The sequence below is a fragment of the Procambarus clarkii genome, chromosome 79 (genome assembly GCF_040958095.1).
Source record: "Procambarus clarkii isolate CNS0578487 chromosome 79, FALCON_Pclarkii_2.0, whole genome shotgun sequence".
NCBI classification, from domain to species: Eukaryota; Metazoa; Arthropoda; class Malacostraca; order Decapoda; family Cambaridae; genus Procambarus; species Procambarus clarkii.
In genome coordinates, this window is record NC_091228.1 from 8,028,190 (window position 1) to 8,045,935 (window position 17,746).

The 17,746-nt window shown below is 43.5% G+C and overlaps 1 protein-coding gene across 1 annotated transcript in view; it reads right to left on the reverse strand.

Annotated features, from left to right (window-relative positions):
- Window positions 1-1,147: 1,147 nt before the first annotated feature.
- Window positions 1,148-17,746, reverse strand: part of LOC138357649 (circumsporozoite protein-like) — a 61,753-nt gene continuing 45,154 nt past the window's right edge. The window contains exon 3 of the mRNA XM_069314652.1: window positions 1,148-1,324. Within this exon, the coding sequence (XP_069170753.1) occupies window positions 1,148-1,324 (177 nt within the window). The remainder of the gene's footprint in view (window positions 1,325-17,746) is intronic.

Here is a 17,746-nt window from a genome sequence, read left to right on the forward strand (position 1 = left end):
CCCCTACGCCCACATACCCCCTACGCCCACATACCCCCTACGCCCACATACCCCCTACGCCCACATACCCCCTACGCCCACATACCCCCTACGCCCACATACCCCCTACGCCCACATACCCCCTACGCCCACATACCCCCTACGCCCACATACCCCCTACGCCCACATACCCCCTACGCCCACATACCCCCTACGCCCACATACCCCCTACGCCCACATACCCCCTACGCCCACATACCCCCTACGCCCACATACCCCCTACGCCCACATACCCCCTACGCCCACATACCCCCTACGCCCACATACCCCCTACGCCCACATACCCCCTACGCCCACATACCCCCTACGCCCACATACCCCCTACGCCCACATACCCCCTACGCCCACATACCCCCTACGCCCACATACCCCCTACGCCCACATACCCCCTACGCCCACATACCCCCTACGCCCACATACCCCCTACGCCCACATACCCCCTACGCCCACATACCCCCTACGCCCACATACCCCCTACGCCCACATACCCCCTACGCCCACATACCCCCTACGCCCACATACCCCCTACGCCCACATACCCCCTACGCCCACATACCCCCTACGCCCACATACCCCCTACGCCCACATACCCCCTACGCCCACATACCCCCTACGCCCACATACCCCCTACGCCCACATACCCCCTACGCCCACATACCCCCTACGCCCACATACCCCCTACGCCCACATACCCCCTACGCCCACATACCCCCTACGCCCACATACCCCCTACGCCCACATACCCCCTACGCCCACATACCCCCTACGCCCACATACCCCCTACGCCCACATACCCCCTACGCCCACATACCCCCTACGCCCACATACCCCCTACGCCCACATACCCCCTACGCCCACATACCCCCTACGCCCACATACCCCCTACGCCCACATACCCCCTACGCCCACATACCCCCTACGCCCACATACCCCCTACGCCCACATACCCCCTACGCCCACATACCCCCTACGCCCACATACCCCCTACGCCCACATACCCCCTACGCCCACATACCCCCTACACCAACACACCTCTACACCAACACACATGTCCAACATCAACAACAGGTGACACATACACACACGTGTTCCAGGAACATCGGTTTTATTACATTTCCGTTTCAATTTCAGTATTGCGCGTGAAGCGCTTTGTCATATCTGGTTCCTCGACGCGCCTGTTGAGCTCTGAGAGCCCGTGGGCGGTGAGGGCGGGTCCGTGGGCGGTGTGGGCGGGTCCGTGGGCGGTGTGGGCGGGTCTGTAGGCGGTGTGGGCGGGGGTGGAGAGCTGGACGAGGCAGCTGGATCAAACATGCGGGTGTTTTAATACCAGGAACGTCGCGGCAGAACTGTTCTTTTGCAGCTGTTTGGCAGTCTGGCGTATTGCAAATCTCATTAACACTTAGTGGTTGAGCTCTGGCTCTTTAGGTCCCGCCTCTCAACCGTCAATCAACTGGTGTACAGGTTCCTGAGCCTACTGGGCTCTATCATATCTACATATGAAACTGTGTATGGAGTCAGCTTCCACCACATCACTACCTAATGCATTCCATCCGTTAACTACTCTGACACTGAAAAAGTTCTTTCTAACGTCTCTGTGGCTCATGTGGGTACTCAGTTTCCACCTGTGTCCCCTTGTTCGCGTCCCACCAGTGTTGAATAGTTTATCCTTATTTACCCGGTCGATTCCTCTGAGGATTTTGTAGGTTGTGATCATCTCTCCCCATACTCTTCTGTCTTCCAGTGTCGTGTGTGTGTGTCTTGTGTGTGTGTGTGTCTTGTGTGTGTGTGTCTTGTGTGTGTGTGTCTGTGTGTGTGTGTCTGTGTGTGTGTGTCTGTGTGTGTGTCTGTGTGTGTGTGTCTGTGTGTGTGTGTGTGTGTACACCTTGACATCTGTGTACAATAAAACAAATATATATATGTTTATGAGAGAGATGAGAGAGATGCACTCACACAGAAACCTGCCCAAAAGCTTCCAACATGCTACACGACGTGCATAATAGTATTCTCCCCTTGTGACAGCGGCTTCTCTGTTGGCCAAGCACTGTGATTGGAGTCCGTGGTATACATGTTATTTGCATCTCTCTGTGTTTTATTTTTGTTCTGCTGTAGAATATTAGAAATTTTTGGTACAGCTCTTTCTCAAAACGCGGTTGTCGTTTTCGCTTTCTGAACGTATTTTTAATCATGTAAATTATAGTGTAATCACTAAATATTTACAAAATAAATATGTAAATTTGCATATTTAACAAATCTTTGCATATTTAATGAATCAAATTTATATTTATGCGCATACAGGAATCTGTATACGGGTTGATTGACAGTTGTGAAGGCGGGACCAATGAGCCGGAGCTCAATCCTGCAAGGTTTAATTAGGTGAGTACACATACACATCATCAGAAACCGCTAGGTCATTTCGACTATGAAGCAGTTGAAAATGAAACGAGGAATAAGGATTTAGGTCAGGACGGAGGAAAGAACTGGTGCCAAAAGCAACCCATCCTCCGAATTGACAGTACGATTTAATACTAAGTGTAATAAGTACACTTTCTTACTGTCATAAACAGTGCATAATTGCACTTATGGGGCTGTTACATTTACCCAACTCCCTCCCCCGATTTAATTCTCCTCGTTTTCTGTTAAGACACTCAGAATTTTAGGACGAAGATTTCATCTTCAATTGGCTATACACAAGTTTTAAATATCAGGAATTTCTTTTTCAGGTTTATTAAACAACATAGATTTTATGCAAAATTTTAAAATATCCTGAGTTAATTTACAATTTATTGATATATTTTAGTTTTGTTTTATTAGTTTTATAAAACTGTAATATCAATATAGCTATAAGTTAAGTACTAATTGTAATTAGGAAGCAATAAAATTATTATCTTCAAAAACTAAGACGGTTAGGTGAGGTTGTGGTTTTCTATTCAGTTTTTCAGGTAAACTCAAATATTCACAATATATTTGACAGTACGATTTAATACTAAGTGAAAATAAGTACAATTCCTAACTGCTATGAATAGTACATAATTGCACTTATTTGTCTTCTTACATTTACCACCACATTTTTGGAGGACGGGCTGGCCAAAAACTAGGACAGTCCTCGCTCTACCGTCCAGCCCAAGTGGTTTGATTCACTGCCAGTAAGGAAGTTACAATTAAACACTAAGTCCTGTCAGGGAACAATGGACCAGTGAACAAATCCACAAGGGCCGTGACGAGGATTCGAACCTGCGTCCGAGAGCATCAGAGATACTGCCTTAATCGACTGAGCTACGAAGCTCAGTAGCTCGTAGCTCAGTCGATTAAGGCTGTGTCTGGGATGCTCCCGGACGCAGGTTCGAATCTTCGTCACGGCCTTTGTGGATTTGTTAATTTGATGCATCACGTTAGTGTGATCTATGTGTGTAATGGACTAGTGATGTAGTTGTGTTTGATTCAGCTACTGAGAACAAAAAATTCCAAGTAGCACGGGCTATGGCGAGCCCGTCGTGTTCACCTTGTCCACCGCCACACTATGTACGCTATCAGCCTCTCTTCACCTCTCTTCATCCATCAACACTTCCATCCTCCATGTCTTGGATATGTAACCGAGACATACATATGTAAGCCAATTATCATTAGCCGGGATGTGGGCAGAGGGACACGCACTGAAAGAAACGGTTTTCGAAAACACTTCTATACATAAGTTAGGAAAATTACGCCACAGATCAAGGACGTCTATTGATGTGGAAAGGATTATTTTAGAAATGCTGGGAAGGCTGAATATATAGAGCTAGATCTCACGCTCCAATAGTAACTGGAAATTTCACGTTATTAAAAATTTCATCTTGCGAATATTTCGTTACTGCAAATTTCACGTAGCGAATATCTCTTTATTGCAAATTCCACGTTGTAAATTTCTCTTTTTTTTTTTTTTAGAATTTCTAGAATTTTTTAGAATTGGTCTAGACCCGCTAGTTTAACTGTTGGGATATGAACCTTAACTTCAGGTCATCGTGGATATAACATATATACTTATGTTACCTGGATATAACCTGGATGTTATCTTATGTTATGGATATAACATATATACTTATGTTATGTTACTTATACTTATGTCAAGATAACCTCAAGATGTTACCCCCCCCCCCACTCCCGTCCCATCCCAAATCCTTATCCTGACCCCATACAAGTGCTATATAGCCGTAATGGCTTGGCGCGTTCCCCTGACTTGCTTACCCCTTCTCAGCATTACATTGCAACAGTATTAATTTGTGGGAGGTCTCTGCTTTTCAGCTTTGCTAATTCTCAAAAGCATATTTTCTCTAAAGATAATTCCTTAAAGCAATTATTAGCGCACTTGATCAGCACTGAAAGAGAAGCATTATAAATGACGAGATTTGAATACGTCGTCGTCCCTTCACTTTCTAAGTTTGTGTTCGGTTAACGCGAAAATCCGATTTAACGACAGACACACAAATGAGCAGCAGCGACTCCCGGACGACCACGACGACGACAAGAACTCCGCCGGAGAAGAATCTCATAAGAATCCATCCCCCCTCCGTCTGAGAAGCATTGGAGGCATGCCGCCATGTCTGACGAATATTAAACCTGCATCCTCTTCACATTAGCTTACTCCACCTACTGCGCCTCGGGTAGCGATGCCAGGGCAAACCCGACCTTGTCAACCCGTCTGTCCGCAAGACCCTAAGTACTCGTGCGGACTGGCCGTCGCATGCGTCCCTTGTGCGGTAATATACCTTAATATGGGGGAAAATTGAAGGGAGGAAGGATTTGCTTTTCAATATGCAGCAGCTTCGATGTGCCTTGCAAGACTTTCCGACCTGGAGCCAGTCCACGTACCTACCTTAGACATGGGATCTCTTATTAGGTCTTGAAGGCCGCGCTCTGGCACCACCTGAATCGTAGATAGGAAGGAAACGAAGCGAGATTATTGTGTTCCCTGCTCCCGTGGAAAGTATATGGTCCTGTAAGTTAGTGAGAGAAGTGTTATATATATTTTTATATATTTTTTGCCGATTTCACCATGAGAAGAGCAGGATTTTTGTGGGGAAAGGAACGGAATAGGGGATAAGTACTGGAGGAAGATGAAGGGGCAGATATGAATGGGGAGAAATGGGGAAAGAGGGGTTGGGGTAAGTGGAGATGTGATAAGGAAAGGGAGAAGGGGAAAGAGGCGGTGATGGACAGGGGGAGGATAGATCAGTGGGATTATTAGTTCTAATTGAGATTTAATTTTCACCTGAGACAAGCAGGTTCCTCTAATGCAGGTAAGGGGGAGGAGGAGGGACAGGTAGTCATTCCTTAGACGAGATTATCTCTGTGCACATGTCAATCTTTGACAAGATATCCGTAAGTGCGAATTTCATAGAATTATTTTGTGTGTAAATCACGAAAGTTAACACGTGATGAAAAATGTGACAGTGTCAGACCACGGAGGAAGAATTGAAACAGGAATTTCCTTAAGTACTTTCGTATTTAATAATACATCTTCAGAAGGGTCATAGTCATAGATAATCGATAAATTAGACAAGGATTAATACTACTTTTGTAAAGTGGGAGAAATCTGTGTTTTTTTTATTTACAAGAACAGTGTAGAGAATCGTTATCAGAGCACATGATTTACATCCGTGTTCACCTCACGCATCTGTCGTGATATCAGCTCACGCACACCACACACTGTACAGGGATGTGGATATCAGCGCCCTGGTGGTGTTCGTTTAAACAAATTACACGTATATAAACAACCAAATGCCAATACGGTTTTAGTTATGCATTAAAAAAGTTTTTCTTTATCGAGCAAGTCGTACTAGTTTGACTGTTCTCAGCTTTGATTTGTAGTTTCCCAGATTGATTGATATGTCATGTTTTCGCTGCATGTATACATCTTTTAATGTATATAAATGCATTTGCTAATAATATGTAGGAATCGGTATTAGCAGCAAATATATATGAAGATTCTCATTGGAACATGATGCTGCGACAAGTCAACAGGATAGGATTAGGTGAAGAGGAGGGGTAGGAGTCTTTAGATTGGATGGTATTAGAACGTATTGTTATTATAGGAATTAATGGTGGTATGCCAGCGAGCTGCCTCTGGTTGGTGGTGGTGCCTCTGGTGCCTGTGGTTGGTGGTGGTGCCTGTGGTTGGTGGTGGTGCCTCTGGTGCCTGTGGGTGGTGGTGGTGCCTCTGGTTGGTTGCTGGTGCCTCTAGTGGTTGCTGCCTCTGGTGCTGCTTCTGACGGTTCCTTTATTCGTACCTCTAAATTCATCTTGTATGCTACTGTAACATTATCTCCCTGTATGCATTTTTCCCTAATCTGTCTTCTAGTTTATAACAACTATTTGCCTATTCTCAAGTCTTCCCTCTCTCTCTCGTGGCTATACATTCTACCCATTTCCTGCCCTAGTTCCCTACACCCTCTTACCTACCATCTTGTCCTCCGTGGAAGATCTAATCTTCAATTCATAACACTTTCACCTCTTGCTCACTTCATTAAATCCCCTCCTCTTACCCATCCAGTCCACCAGTTCTCTATCCAACAATCATTCCATTTCTTTACCGTCCGCTCTTCCTGTCAGCCCCTACGTCTCCTGTACCCCCACACCACCTGTCACCTTAGTAACCCTTCCCCCCCTCACCCCTTCTTCCCCTTACTATCCCCCTCACTCAGGGCCCTCCACCTCCCTCGTCCTCATTACCGAGGATAGGAACTGGTGAGAGAGACCCGACCCCATAGCTACGGCCAGCACAAACATCATCATATTTCGCATTTAAGTGATATTGATTTCCGAACCCCATTGGTGCTGCTATGAGGGTGGGAGAGAAGTGGGTGGGTATAGGTAATGGTAGATGAGGGATTGTGAGATGAGGTTAGCCATGAGGTAGGAATGAGTGAAGGGCGAGTCAAAATGCCATTCTTGATTTGAGTCTCCTGGTCCGGCTCGTATAAATTCGTTCTGTTTAGCTAATGAACTACACAACGCCATGTGTGGCTCAGGAAATCTTTACCTAACTTTTTTTTCAGGTAAACAACTTACGAATAACGAAAGTAGTTATTGGTTGTGGAGGAAGTTACACCGTAACGTGGATGAAGTTATAACCAAACGACTACTCAGACAACTTTAAAAGTTAAACTTTACGAAGCTCTCTCTCCCTTGCTCGACAATTTCGGCTGGATGGTAGAGCGACGGTCTCGCTTCATGCAGGTCGGTGTTCAATCCCCGACCGTCCAAGTAGTTGGGTACCATTCCTTTCCCCCTATCGTATCCTAAATTTTTTTTCCTGACCCCTTCCCAGTGCTATATAGTTGTAATGGGTTGGCGCTTTCACCCTGATAATTCCCTCCCTTCCCTTCACACACCCTCTCTCCCCCCCACCACCCTCCCCCTCCACCCCCCCCCCCCAACTGGTATTCTTTCCTACCCCCATTGACAGAAGCCCACTTTTTCCGTTCTCCTTCTTCATCAGCTAACCCCCCCCCCCCTGTCCCATTCCATCCCCCCCACTAGCCCCATGAACCCTCTTTCTCTCCCTTCTCACCCCCTTAACTACCCCCCTCCCCCCTCACCCCCCCTCACCCCCCCACACACTCCGCCCACGCATCTAATGGGAAGCTTAGATCTGCATAACCTCTTTAGAGCGAAGTCATCCAGTCTTATCACTACTAACTTAATGTTGACTTCTGTCTGGCCAAGATGTGATAGATGGGGCATCGATCTCCTTACCCCGATGCTCCCGTCTGGCGCTGTCGGTGTAGTTGGCGGTAGTTAGGGCTGCGATATCTGAAGTCAGGTCAAACGAGGCCAAACAGCTTTTCCCCAACTGTGCGCAACTGCCTATTTCCCCCTGCCAGATGTGGGATAACTTCAATCACCACCTCTCCTACTCTGTGCAAGGGGGAAAGGGTATATCATTGACCCTTGTGTGTGTAGGGCCAGACGCGCTGACTCCATACGTGTTCTAGGGTCAATTTGCAACGTAGCAAAACTGGTATTAAACCTGTGATAAAAACGATGTGAAGCACCGCGAGCAACTGCGGTCGACTCGTAACAATGCGACTGTGAGTGTGGTGGTAATACTGCCTCTATGTCCTCCTGGACGCAAGGGCTATTCTCGTGTGAAGTCCCTCACCCGTATTCTTCTTAATGCCCTAACGATCGTTAAGTTCATCAGGCGAGGGCAAACAACAGTCTCCCTCTGAATCACTTGAGCTATGTACGAAACACATATGTGTATGTATTCCTCGATGTATTAAATGCATTTCCATGTATGAACAGAAATACATGCGTTCTTTTACTTAAAATGACTTCACGCTCATAAAGTATATTTGTATATATGCAGATTCGTCATCTTACTATGTATAAAGTATATTTATACATACACTTACTATGCGAACAAGCCTGAATGGTCCCCCCAGGCTTATATGCAAGCGAAAACTATATACCAAAACTTTATACTAAGTATAAAGTATATATGCAGATTCGTAATCTTACTAATTAAATAAACCCACAAGTTTTCACAATTCAAGGTAGACATCTTGAGTATATTATTATTAACTGACAATATTAAATCTTCTAAATCTTGTGCTGTTTTATCCTGACCTCAGCTGTTCAGACAGGAGCTGAAGCAGCACCAGGGACTGTAGCTGGGGTCATCAGCACAATCAGGAACAGTTAATCAGAATCCCTGATCGTAACTTGAGTGAAACTTGAGTAAATCTGGCTTTAACTCTTTCAAAGGAAATCGTTCCGTATTCTCTCTTATTAGCTGGGTGAAGTGTGTGTTCATCTAGTTGTAGGCGAGGAGTCACAATAACGTGGCTGAAGTATATTGACCAGACCACACACTAGAAGGTGAAGGGACGACGACGACGTTTCGGTCCGTCCTGGATCGTCCTCAAGTCGATTGTGCGCAATCACAGTCGACTTGAGAATGGTCCAGGACGGACCGAAATGTCGTCGTCCCTTCACCTTCTAGTGTGTGGTCAGGTCAACAATCACCTAGTTGTATTCATCTAATTGTTCTTGCGGGGGTTGAGCTCTGTTCTTTCGGCCCGCCTTTCAACTATCACTCAACTGTTACTAACGATTAACTATTTTTTTTTCTCCACACACACATACACATCCAGGAAGCAGCCCGTAGCAGCTGTCTAACTCCCAGGTACCTATTTACTGCTAGGTAACAGGCCCATCAGGGTTAAGAAAATTCAGCCCATCTGTCTCCGCCGGTTGCGGGGATCGAGCCCCGGTCCATAGGTCCACGAGTCTAGAGCGCTGTCCACTCGGCCACCTTAGCCCAGCCTAGAGGTGTGTGTGTGTGTGTGTGTGTGTGTGTGTGTGTGTGTGTGTGTGTAAGGAATGACTGTGTGAGTGCACACACACACATCAGAATTAATGTAGTGAGACAAGTCAACTGGAAAATGTGAATAACAACTTATCTGTAATTTAATATATTTATATCGCAGGTGTTCAATACACCAGCTTGTGTCAGCCCACATCAACTATGGCCGCTCCAGACCAACCAGTTACGAGCCCGAGTTGTTAGGCGGCCACAACCCCACCACAACTACACACCACAACCACAACCAGGAATGCTTCTCAAGAATCACATTATCCAAACAAAAATTCTCAAATCCAGTGTGAGAATTTTCCTCTAAAAATTTGTCGAAAAGACACCTTAGAAACTCAGCCCTTCGGCATCCTATTCTCTGAACTAATAGGTAGCCAATTTTCACATTATGTGACTCAACGTTACAAATGCGTCCTATGATAAGTAGCGGCTCACAAATATGTTTCCTATGGTTATACTTTAATTATCTATATACTCAGTTATACTGAGTATCCGGATAAATCCGGATACTTAGTATCCGGATAAATCCGGATACTTAGTATCCGGATTTCTCTGGGTACGTTTCCGATTATGTTAGAAGGTTGGATTTTATACGGAGTGACAAATCAATAAAACAATTTGCGTTCTAATCGTACATAAAAAAGTGGACTGAACTTGCCATCTTTATAGGATGGAATCGAACCCTGGTTTTGGACTTCCCAGGTGGGCACAGTGTTGAATCATCTCCCACTAGTCTCAGCCGTCTGGGTCCTGTGCTGTTGAAAATCAAAGGAAAGTTATTTCCGTTTCTGCCGAGATAGTTAGATTGCTTATCTGCATACAGGGTTATAGTTGTGAGTTATTTTTTGGAGTAGTGGTTGTGGAACCAAGTAGTTCTTTCTCAAAATGTTGCTATTGTATCATATTATTATTGTATTCGTTGTATAATTGTATATAATATTAGAGGACTTGAGAATATAATAGTATAAAGGGGTAGAGGAATATATGAATAAAGGTAAATGCATAGGGTATAGCACTATACTATATAGTATTATACCGTATAGTATAATACAATGCAGTAAAGAGTACTATAGTACTGTATTAGGCCTGGGAATATTGAAATATTTTTTAACCTAATTTTTTTCTAGACGCTATTGAATTAATAGTACAAAAAGTGGGTTACTGGTGGTCCATCAATGTATGTTGGAACTTGGGACCAAATTGTTGTTATAGGTACAATCATTTGAGGAGGATTGTTGGCAGGATTATAGAAGCAGTAGCCCATAACTCTATATCCACTACAGCACTACCCCTACAATAAAGTTTCTCCACCTTGGTGTAGTAGAGCTTTTTATATGACTTATATATGTGTATATATATATACACACACATACACACAGTTATGTGTATATATACACACATATTTTTATATGTGTATATATATATACACACACACACACATACACACAGAAGCACTCCTGAAGATGTATTAATATACGAAAGTACTTAAGGAAATTCCTGTTTCAATTTTCCTCCATGGTCTGACACTGTCATATATAATATATAAATATATATAATATAAAAAGTTGAGGTACCACCTCTGGTGTGCAAGTGTGGGGACCCATAGCCTCAGAGAAGAAAATAAAGAGTATTCAGAGAAGACCTTGTGGATTCTCACTGAAACCTTTAATATTTTCTTCTCCTACCACCCCCCCCCCATTCTTTTGTATTTATACACATGTATATTTGTTGTATTTAAACCTAACTACAAAAAAGGAGTTACATATATGTAATTAAGTTATATTAGTCATTATTGACACCCTCCATTCAATTATTTCTGAATCAATTCTGGTCTGGTGTGAAATATTGGTTGACATGCCCTAAGAGTTTGTCGTCATCAGAGGAAAATTTGCAATTACTTTATTCACTCTGGTATTCTTGAAGATATCCTCACAGTGTACCCAAAATTTGCCAGTACCAGCTACTAAACATATGGCTCTGTATGACTAACCATCCTGCGAGATGGGGACTTGTATTACCACTGCTACCTTATTCAATCTTGTGTTGATGATATCCTCAAAATGCATCAGGAGTCTGTCAGTGCAGACTGCTTATCACATGTCTCTGTATGACTAACCATCCTGTGTGATGGGGATTTTTTAGCATCACCTAGTTAGCTTTTTTGACACACTGTACTCCACTTCATATAGTCTAGGGTAGCTGCACTAATGCAGATGTACCTCATGTATTAATAATACAAACAAAAAATTTCCCCAAATACAGTAGTTCCATTGCTGAGTAATATTATATTTTATGAAAGGGAAAAGGGCTTATGTGGTGGGGGTGTGACGGGTTCGGGGAGGGGGGGGGGCTGGTGAGAGGGAGCAGCAGCATAAGGAACAGCAGCAGCAGCAGCAGAAGTAAGAACAAATTCGAGATAAATGTGGCAGAAGACATGGAATGAGGCTCTTTTCTTCCACCGCTAAATCAATACTAATTAATTTTGACTCTGTACTCACATTTACCCTTTTTCTCTCTCCCTTTTATCATCATTTTCATCTTTCCTTCTCCAAATGTCTTTCTCACTTCGGCTTGTATCTTTTCTCATTTCTTTTTTTCTCTCGTTCTTCGCCAATTTTTGTATCAATACCCCTTTGTTATTTTATATTCTTTCCCTTCTCCGCTCCTCTCACTTGCTTCATTTCTGTTTTATTAATTTTTCCCACTTCTCCCTTTCTGTAAGGCTACGTCCCCAGAAAGTATGTAGGCCTACGTGTCCAGGAAGTAGGTAGGCCTACATTTCCAAGACCTTTGCTTATCTTGGTCTAAAGAGAGTCTGTAGACCTGCCTCTCGGGCGTCTCTACCAAACATCTAAGACATCTGGTCTATAAAAATTGAATAATTTTGTTACTAAATTAATTATATTTACTCGCCATTATTTGTTAATTAATACATAATTTTGTTTAACACATTTATCTTTCATATTAATGTTATTCGATTATCTAACGTTAGATGTTTGGAGTGATTTACACTGATTTTACACGGATTCAAGAAGCAGTTACGCAAGCACTTACGAACTTGTAGATCTTTCCCCAATCATTGACTGCTTTTGTTACATTTATTAAACAGTTTACAAGCATGAAAACTTCGCAATCAAGTGTTGTTATTGTTATAAACAGCCTCCTGGTGCTTCGGAGCTCATTAACTGTTTAATAATTGTAAATAAAGCCGCCAAAGATTGAGAAAAGATGTACATGTTCGTAAGTGCTTGCGTAACTGCTTCGTGAATCTGGCTCCTGGTTTTTACCTGCATTGAATGATAATTTTTTTTTTATGTAAACATGGATTATTCTGTTTAAAATGAGATTTAGTCTTACAGTTGTCGCGTGGAATTATAGTTAATGGAAGCGTAGTTTAATTTAGTGAGAACAGATTTGAAAGGACCCAAACATAGGGATTGAGTTAGGTTTATCTTGCATTTATCATGCTGATAAGAAATCGGTTATCCACACAAACTTGTACTAAGCAAATTACCCTGTACTCATAATGTTCAAAAAGGTATAAATTATCAGTTTGGTTCTCTCTCATATTTTGCAATGTTTTATCATAAGGAAATGTGTTCGTTTGGTAAATAATGTATCATTGATACTTATTGTCTCTTAATTTACATTAAAATTGAGCTAAAATGATTGATAACAAATCTACAGAATCGAACTCGGTCTACCACCCACAGCATCACCCTTCAACTCAGCATACTCTAAACTCATATAACTTTGCAAGCATCACGTGTTACTCTGTGAAACAATACATGTTATTGCGTACCTCTGCTCATGTTTCTCTTCGATTTGGTGTCAGTTCTTGGGTCTCATATTAGGTTATGTATCTATCAGGCTATCTATCTATCTATTAGGCTATTTGTATGTCTTTATGAGACCGTTTCTGCTTATGTCTGTCACGCTCTCTCTCTCTCTCTCTCTCTCTCTCTCTCTCTCTCTCTCTCTCTCTCTCTCTCTCTCTCTCTCTCTCTCTCTCTCTCTCTCTCTCTCTCTCTCTCTCTCTCGCATGCATCCCAGTACAGATGAACAAGGGGTCCCATGAGTATCGAGTGAAGAGAGAAGCTCTTCCCTGCTGGATGGAACAGTTTTATGGATCATAATTCTGACCAGAACTCCATTACGCCTGGAACCCATAGTCATCCGGGGACTTATGGGGGGGGAGGGATGGGGGGATGGCAGGAGACAGGGGAAGAGTGGAGACGAGAGAGAGGAGAGAGAGAGAGAGAGAAGAGAGAGAATACCATTTGGGCTAATTAAATAATAATTCCCTCTTTTTGGCTCTATTTCTGTAGACTGATAGTCAGTATGCCTCCCACAGTTAATGTCACTGTATTCCTCCCATAGATGATATCACTATTCTTTCCTCAGTTAATGTCACTGTATCCCTCCCATAGATGACATCACTATTCTTCCCTCAGTTGATATCACTGTATCCCTTCCTCAGCTGATTGCGCTGTATTCCTCTGTTATTAAATGCCACTGAATTCCTTCCTTGATCCCAGTGAATTTCTCCCTTAGTTCATGGCACTAGATTCCACAACCCTACAGAAGACTGTCTCCATCCTCACACCCTAAACCCACGACCCTCGACACTCCACCCACCCTAACCCCAATAACCCTCCCACCCTAACCTCAAGCTCCTCCACACACCCACGCAATTGTACAGAGTGATAGCCAATCGCACGGAAGTCCTCTGATTTTTTTCTACAGAAATTAGAGTTGTGATTCATTTTTGGCGATGGGTGGGCAGTGGACATGAGAGACGAAGAGGTAATAACAGAGACACAAGGAGGAGAGGAATGGACGTTAAAATCGTGGAACAGGCATTATGGGAGGGGTAACGGGATGTGAGAGCGCGGTGGGAAGGAGGGGAAAGGGAGGTAGGAAGGAGCTAGATGTAAGACTGACGACTCACTCATCATTTACAGACGAGTTTCTGGCCAAAGTTGACATTTCCTTTCATGCCATTGGAACACTTTGGGGGATGGAATGGAAAAAAAAGTCTTGATGGTTCCTTAAATTGTTGTCACATCTTTTTTATGCTCTTAAGAAGCGTTTCCCTCTTTTCTGCTTGTATTAAGAAGCGTTTCCCCTCTTCTGCATGTATTAAGAAGCGTTTCCCTCTCTTCTGCATGTATTAAGAAGAGTTCCCCTCTTCTGCATGTATTAAGAAGTATTTCCCCTCTTCTGCCTGTGTCACGAGGGCTTTCCATCTACACGTTTCAGGAAAGTTTCGAGTTTAACGGTGAAATATAGATATAGTTACTTAGAGTAGATATTGTTGTCCAGCGAATGTATCAGTAGATATAGATATCCAGCCAACATCTGAGTAGAGGTTATTGAAGCAATGTACATATGGTCTTTGCATCATGGCTTCACCGCTGCATTGATGCTGTTGTCTGTCTATTCTAGTTGGCCTTCTACGTCCGACGAAGCATGCACAGTTCCTCGTGTTCCCTTCTGCTACGTCCGACGAGGCATGTGTAGTTCCTCGTGTTCCTTTCTGCGTCTGGCGAGGCATGCGTTGTTCCTCGTGTTCCCTTCTACGTCCGACGAAGCATGCACAATTCCTCATATCCCCTCTGCTACGTCCGACGAGGCATGCGTTGTTCCTCGTGTTCCCTTCTACGTCCGACGAAACCCCCACACTTCCTTGCTCTCCCCCTCACTCTCCGGCGTTCGGCGAGGCATGCATAGTTCCTCGTACTACCGATCATGGACAATTGACATGACGGGAGCATACCAGTGTCGGTTGTCATCATCCAAAGCCCAAGTCCGGGTCAGAATGGCGACCATCGGACGCTGGCAGGCCGAGGTAGAGAGGAGGAGAGAGACAGACACACACGACACAACAGATTAGTAAAATGGGTGTAAATTCCCCGGGAGATGAAAGGAGACGGGGCGAAGGGACGGGAAACCAAAATCGATAAGGGAATGGCGGATAAGTACCCACCCACGCAACGGCAAAACGCTCCATGGACCGTAGACCCTCATTCGTAGGGTAAGGATCGAGGGCTGTAAGTTCCGTTCGTGTTTGACTTCAAGTTCAATTCCTAGCTTGTTACGCATTTCCCCTCATTTTCCTGTCCCGCATGTGATGTAATTTCTGCCTTTCGGTAATGCTCCTCGACATCTCCTGCGATTGCTAAGGGAGCACATAGTAATGTTTGTGCTGACCAAACCACACATTAGAAAGTGAAGGGATGACGACGTTTCGGTCCGTCCTGGACCATTCTCAAGTCGATTGTGGGAATGACTTGAGAATGGTCCAGGACGGACCGAAACGTCGTCGTCCCTTCACTTTCTAGTGTGTGGTTTGGTCAACATATTTCAGCCACGTTATTGCGACTCCTCGTCTGCTTAGTAATGTTTGTGCATATGAAGCACATACGTAAGGCAGAGAGTAGATGAAGACAAGTCATTGTATAGAGCCTCTAGCATAGCATAGAGCCTCTAGCATAGAGACAAGAGGTGCATCCAAAATTTTCAGGGATTTCTCGCATTTCTGAATGCCCGCATCTCGATTACATCCGCCTTTGTGTTCCACAATACCATCTTAAAGCACCTCAACTGTTTTTTCTTCCCTTAGATACCTTGAATTCACCTGCATCACAACTGGAAGTTCCATTGTGAAGGGAATTCAAAATGTATAATATCGATCTGGTGTCTGGGAAGATGTAAACAGAGATTATTCATTGGGGGAAGTAAATGTCTCCATTTGATTTCTGGTTAGGGAGTTCATAGCTGCTTCTTGCCCCATAGCTGCTGCTGTTTATTCTCTGTCTGACACTCTCATTTCTTTCTCTTTCTCTTTCTCTCTCTTTTCTCTCTCTTCTCTCCTTTCTTTTCTCTTTTCTTTCTTCTTCTCTCTCTTTTTCTTCTTCTCTCTCTTCTTCTTCTTCTCTCTTTTCTCTCTTCTCTCTTCTTCTTCTCTCTCTTCCTCTCTCTTCTTCTTCTCTCTTTTCTTCTTCTCTCTTTTCTCTCTTTTCTTTTCTCTCTCTTTTCTCTCTTCTCTCTCTTTTCTCGCTCTTTTCTCTCTTTTCTCTCTCTTTTCTCTCTCTGTGATAGTGATAGCTGTCATGGTGGTGATTGCCTGGAATATTATAGTGAAACTGGTGGTGGTATTTGCTACAAGGTTCAATAACACAGCCACTCGCACACAAAACAAAAATAAATAATGGTGAATTGGAATAAGGAGGGATATCAGGTAGGAGAGACGTTAACAGCGAAGCTCCCCACATACCTATACTCAATCCCGTATGCATATACATGAGATACCTGTATACATACATATATATATGCATACAAACATATTATCTAACCGGAGAGCAGAAAATCCTTCACACAAATGTTTGTAGCAGACATGAAATTGACTAGACGCGCAGAATAAAATTATTATATGATAACGAGACACAATGGCTGTGAAGCCCCGTTAGCTGAGAGAGATGCAGTTTCTGGAGGTAGCGAGATCTGGGGTGATATTCTAGTATCTTCACCTGCAGAGCTCCACAAACAAGAGAACATCAGCGGCATGTGCAATGCTGGGAAGTGTGAAGCTGGCCTTCACAAATCTCCTGGAAGTTTTGGCTGGTTTCTGATCCCTTGTATGTCTCGAATCTCGATTTGATGATTCGACAATGATTCGATGATGAGTGACGGTGATTTTGACCCGTCCAGGACCATCCTAAACGGATCGAATCACCGTCCACTCCAAATGTCCAATCCAAATGGACAATAAGTCACATTGTGACTTAATGTCCCAATATTATTCATGAACTTAGAAAATATGTGATCTAATCTATGAAGTTGTTTAGAGAAATAAACCTTGTAACACAGAATAAACAGGTTGACTGGGAGGGGACATGTTCACGATATAAAAGGTACTAAGCATAGCTAAACAAGATCGACGAAGCAAAGCTGTTCACAAAAGGTACCAAGACCTTATTGAGCCAGAAAGTTACAGGAAGAGTCATTAAATTGAGGGGATAACAATGTTTCCTTTATTATAAGTGAGGTGGAGCCCAGGAGCTGGAGGAAGATCCTGCAAACACACGTGAATACATATAGGCAAGTTTATTCTCCTGTCGAATTTATGTCCGAGACTTTTATATGAAATACTAAATAAAAAAAAGCACGTCACAGGTCAATATTGGTAAGTGGCTTTTATATATCCTGCAAAAAAATTCCTTTTATGTACGGGGCAGCGCTGTTGCCTTAATGCACTCTCTCAATAATGCTTTCTACGGGTTTACGAACGTGCTTTTTCATTTATATTTTATGCTAAGGGGATTTTATAACTTTTTTTTTAATTAATGT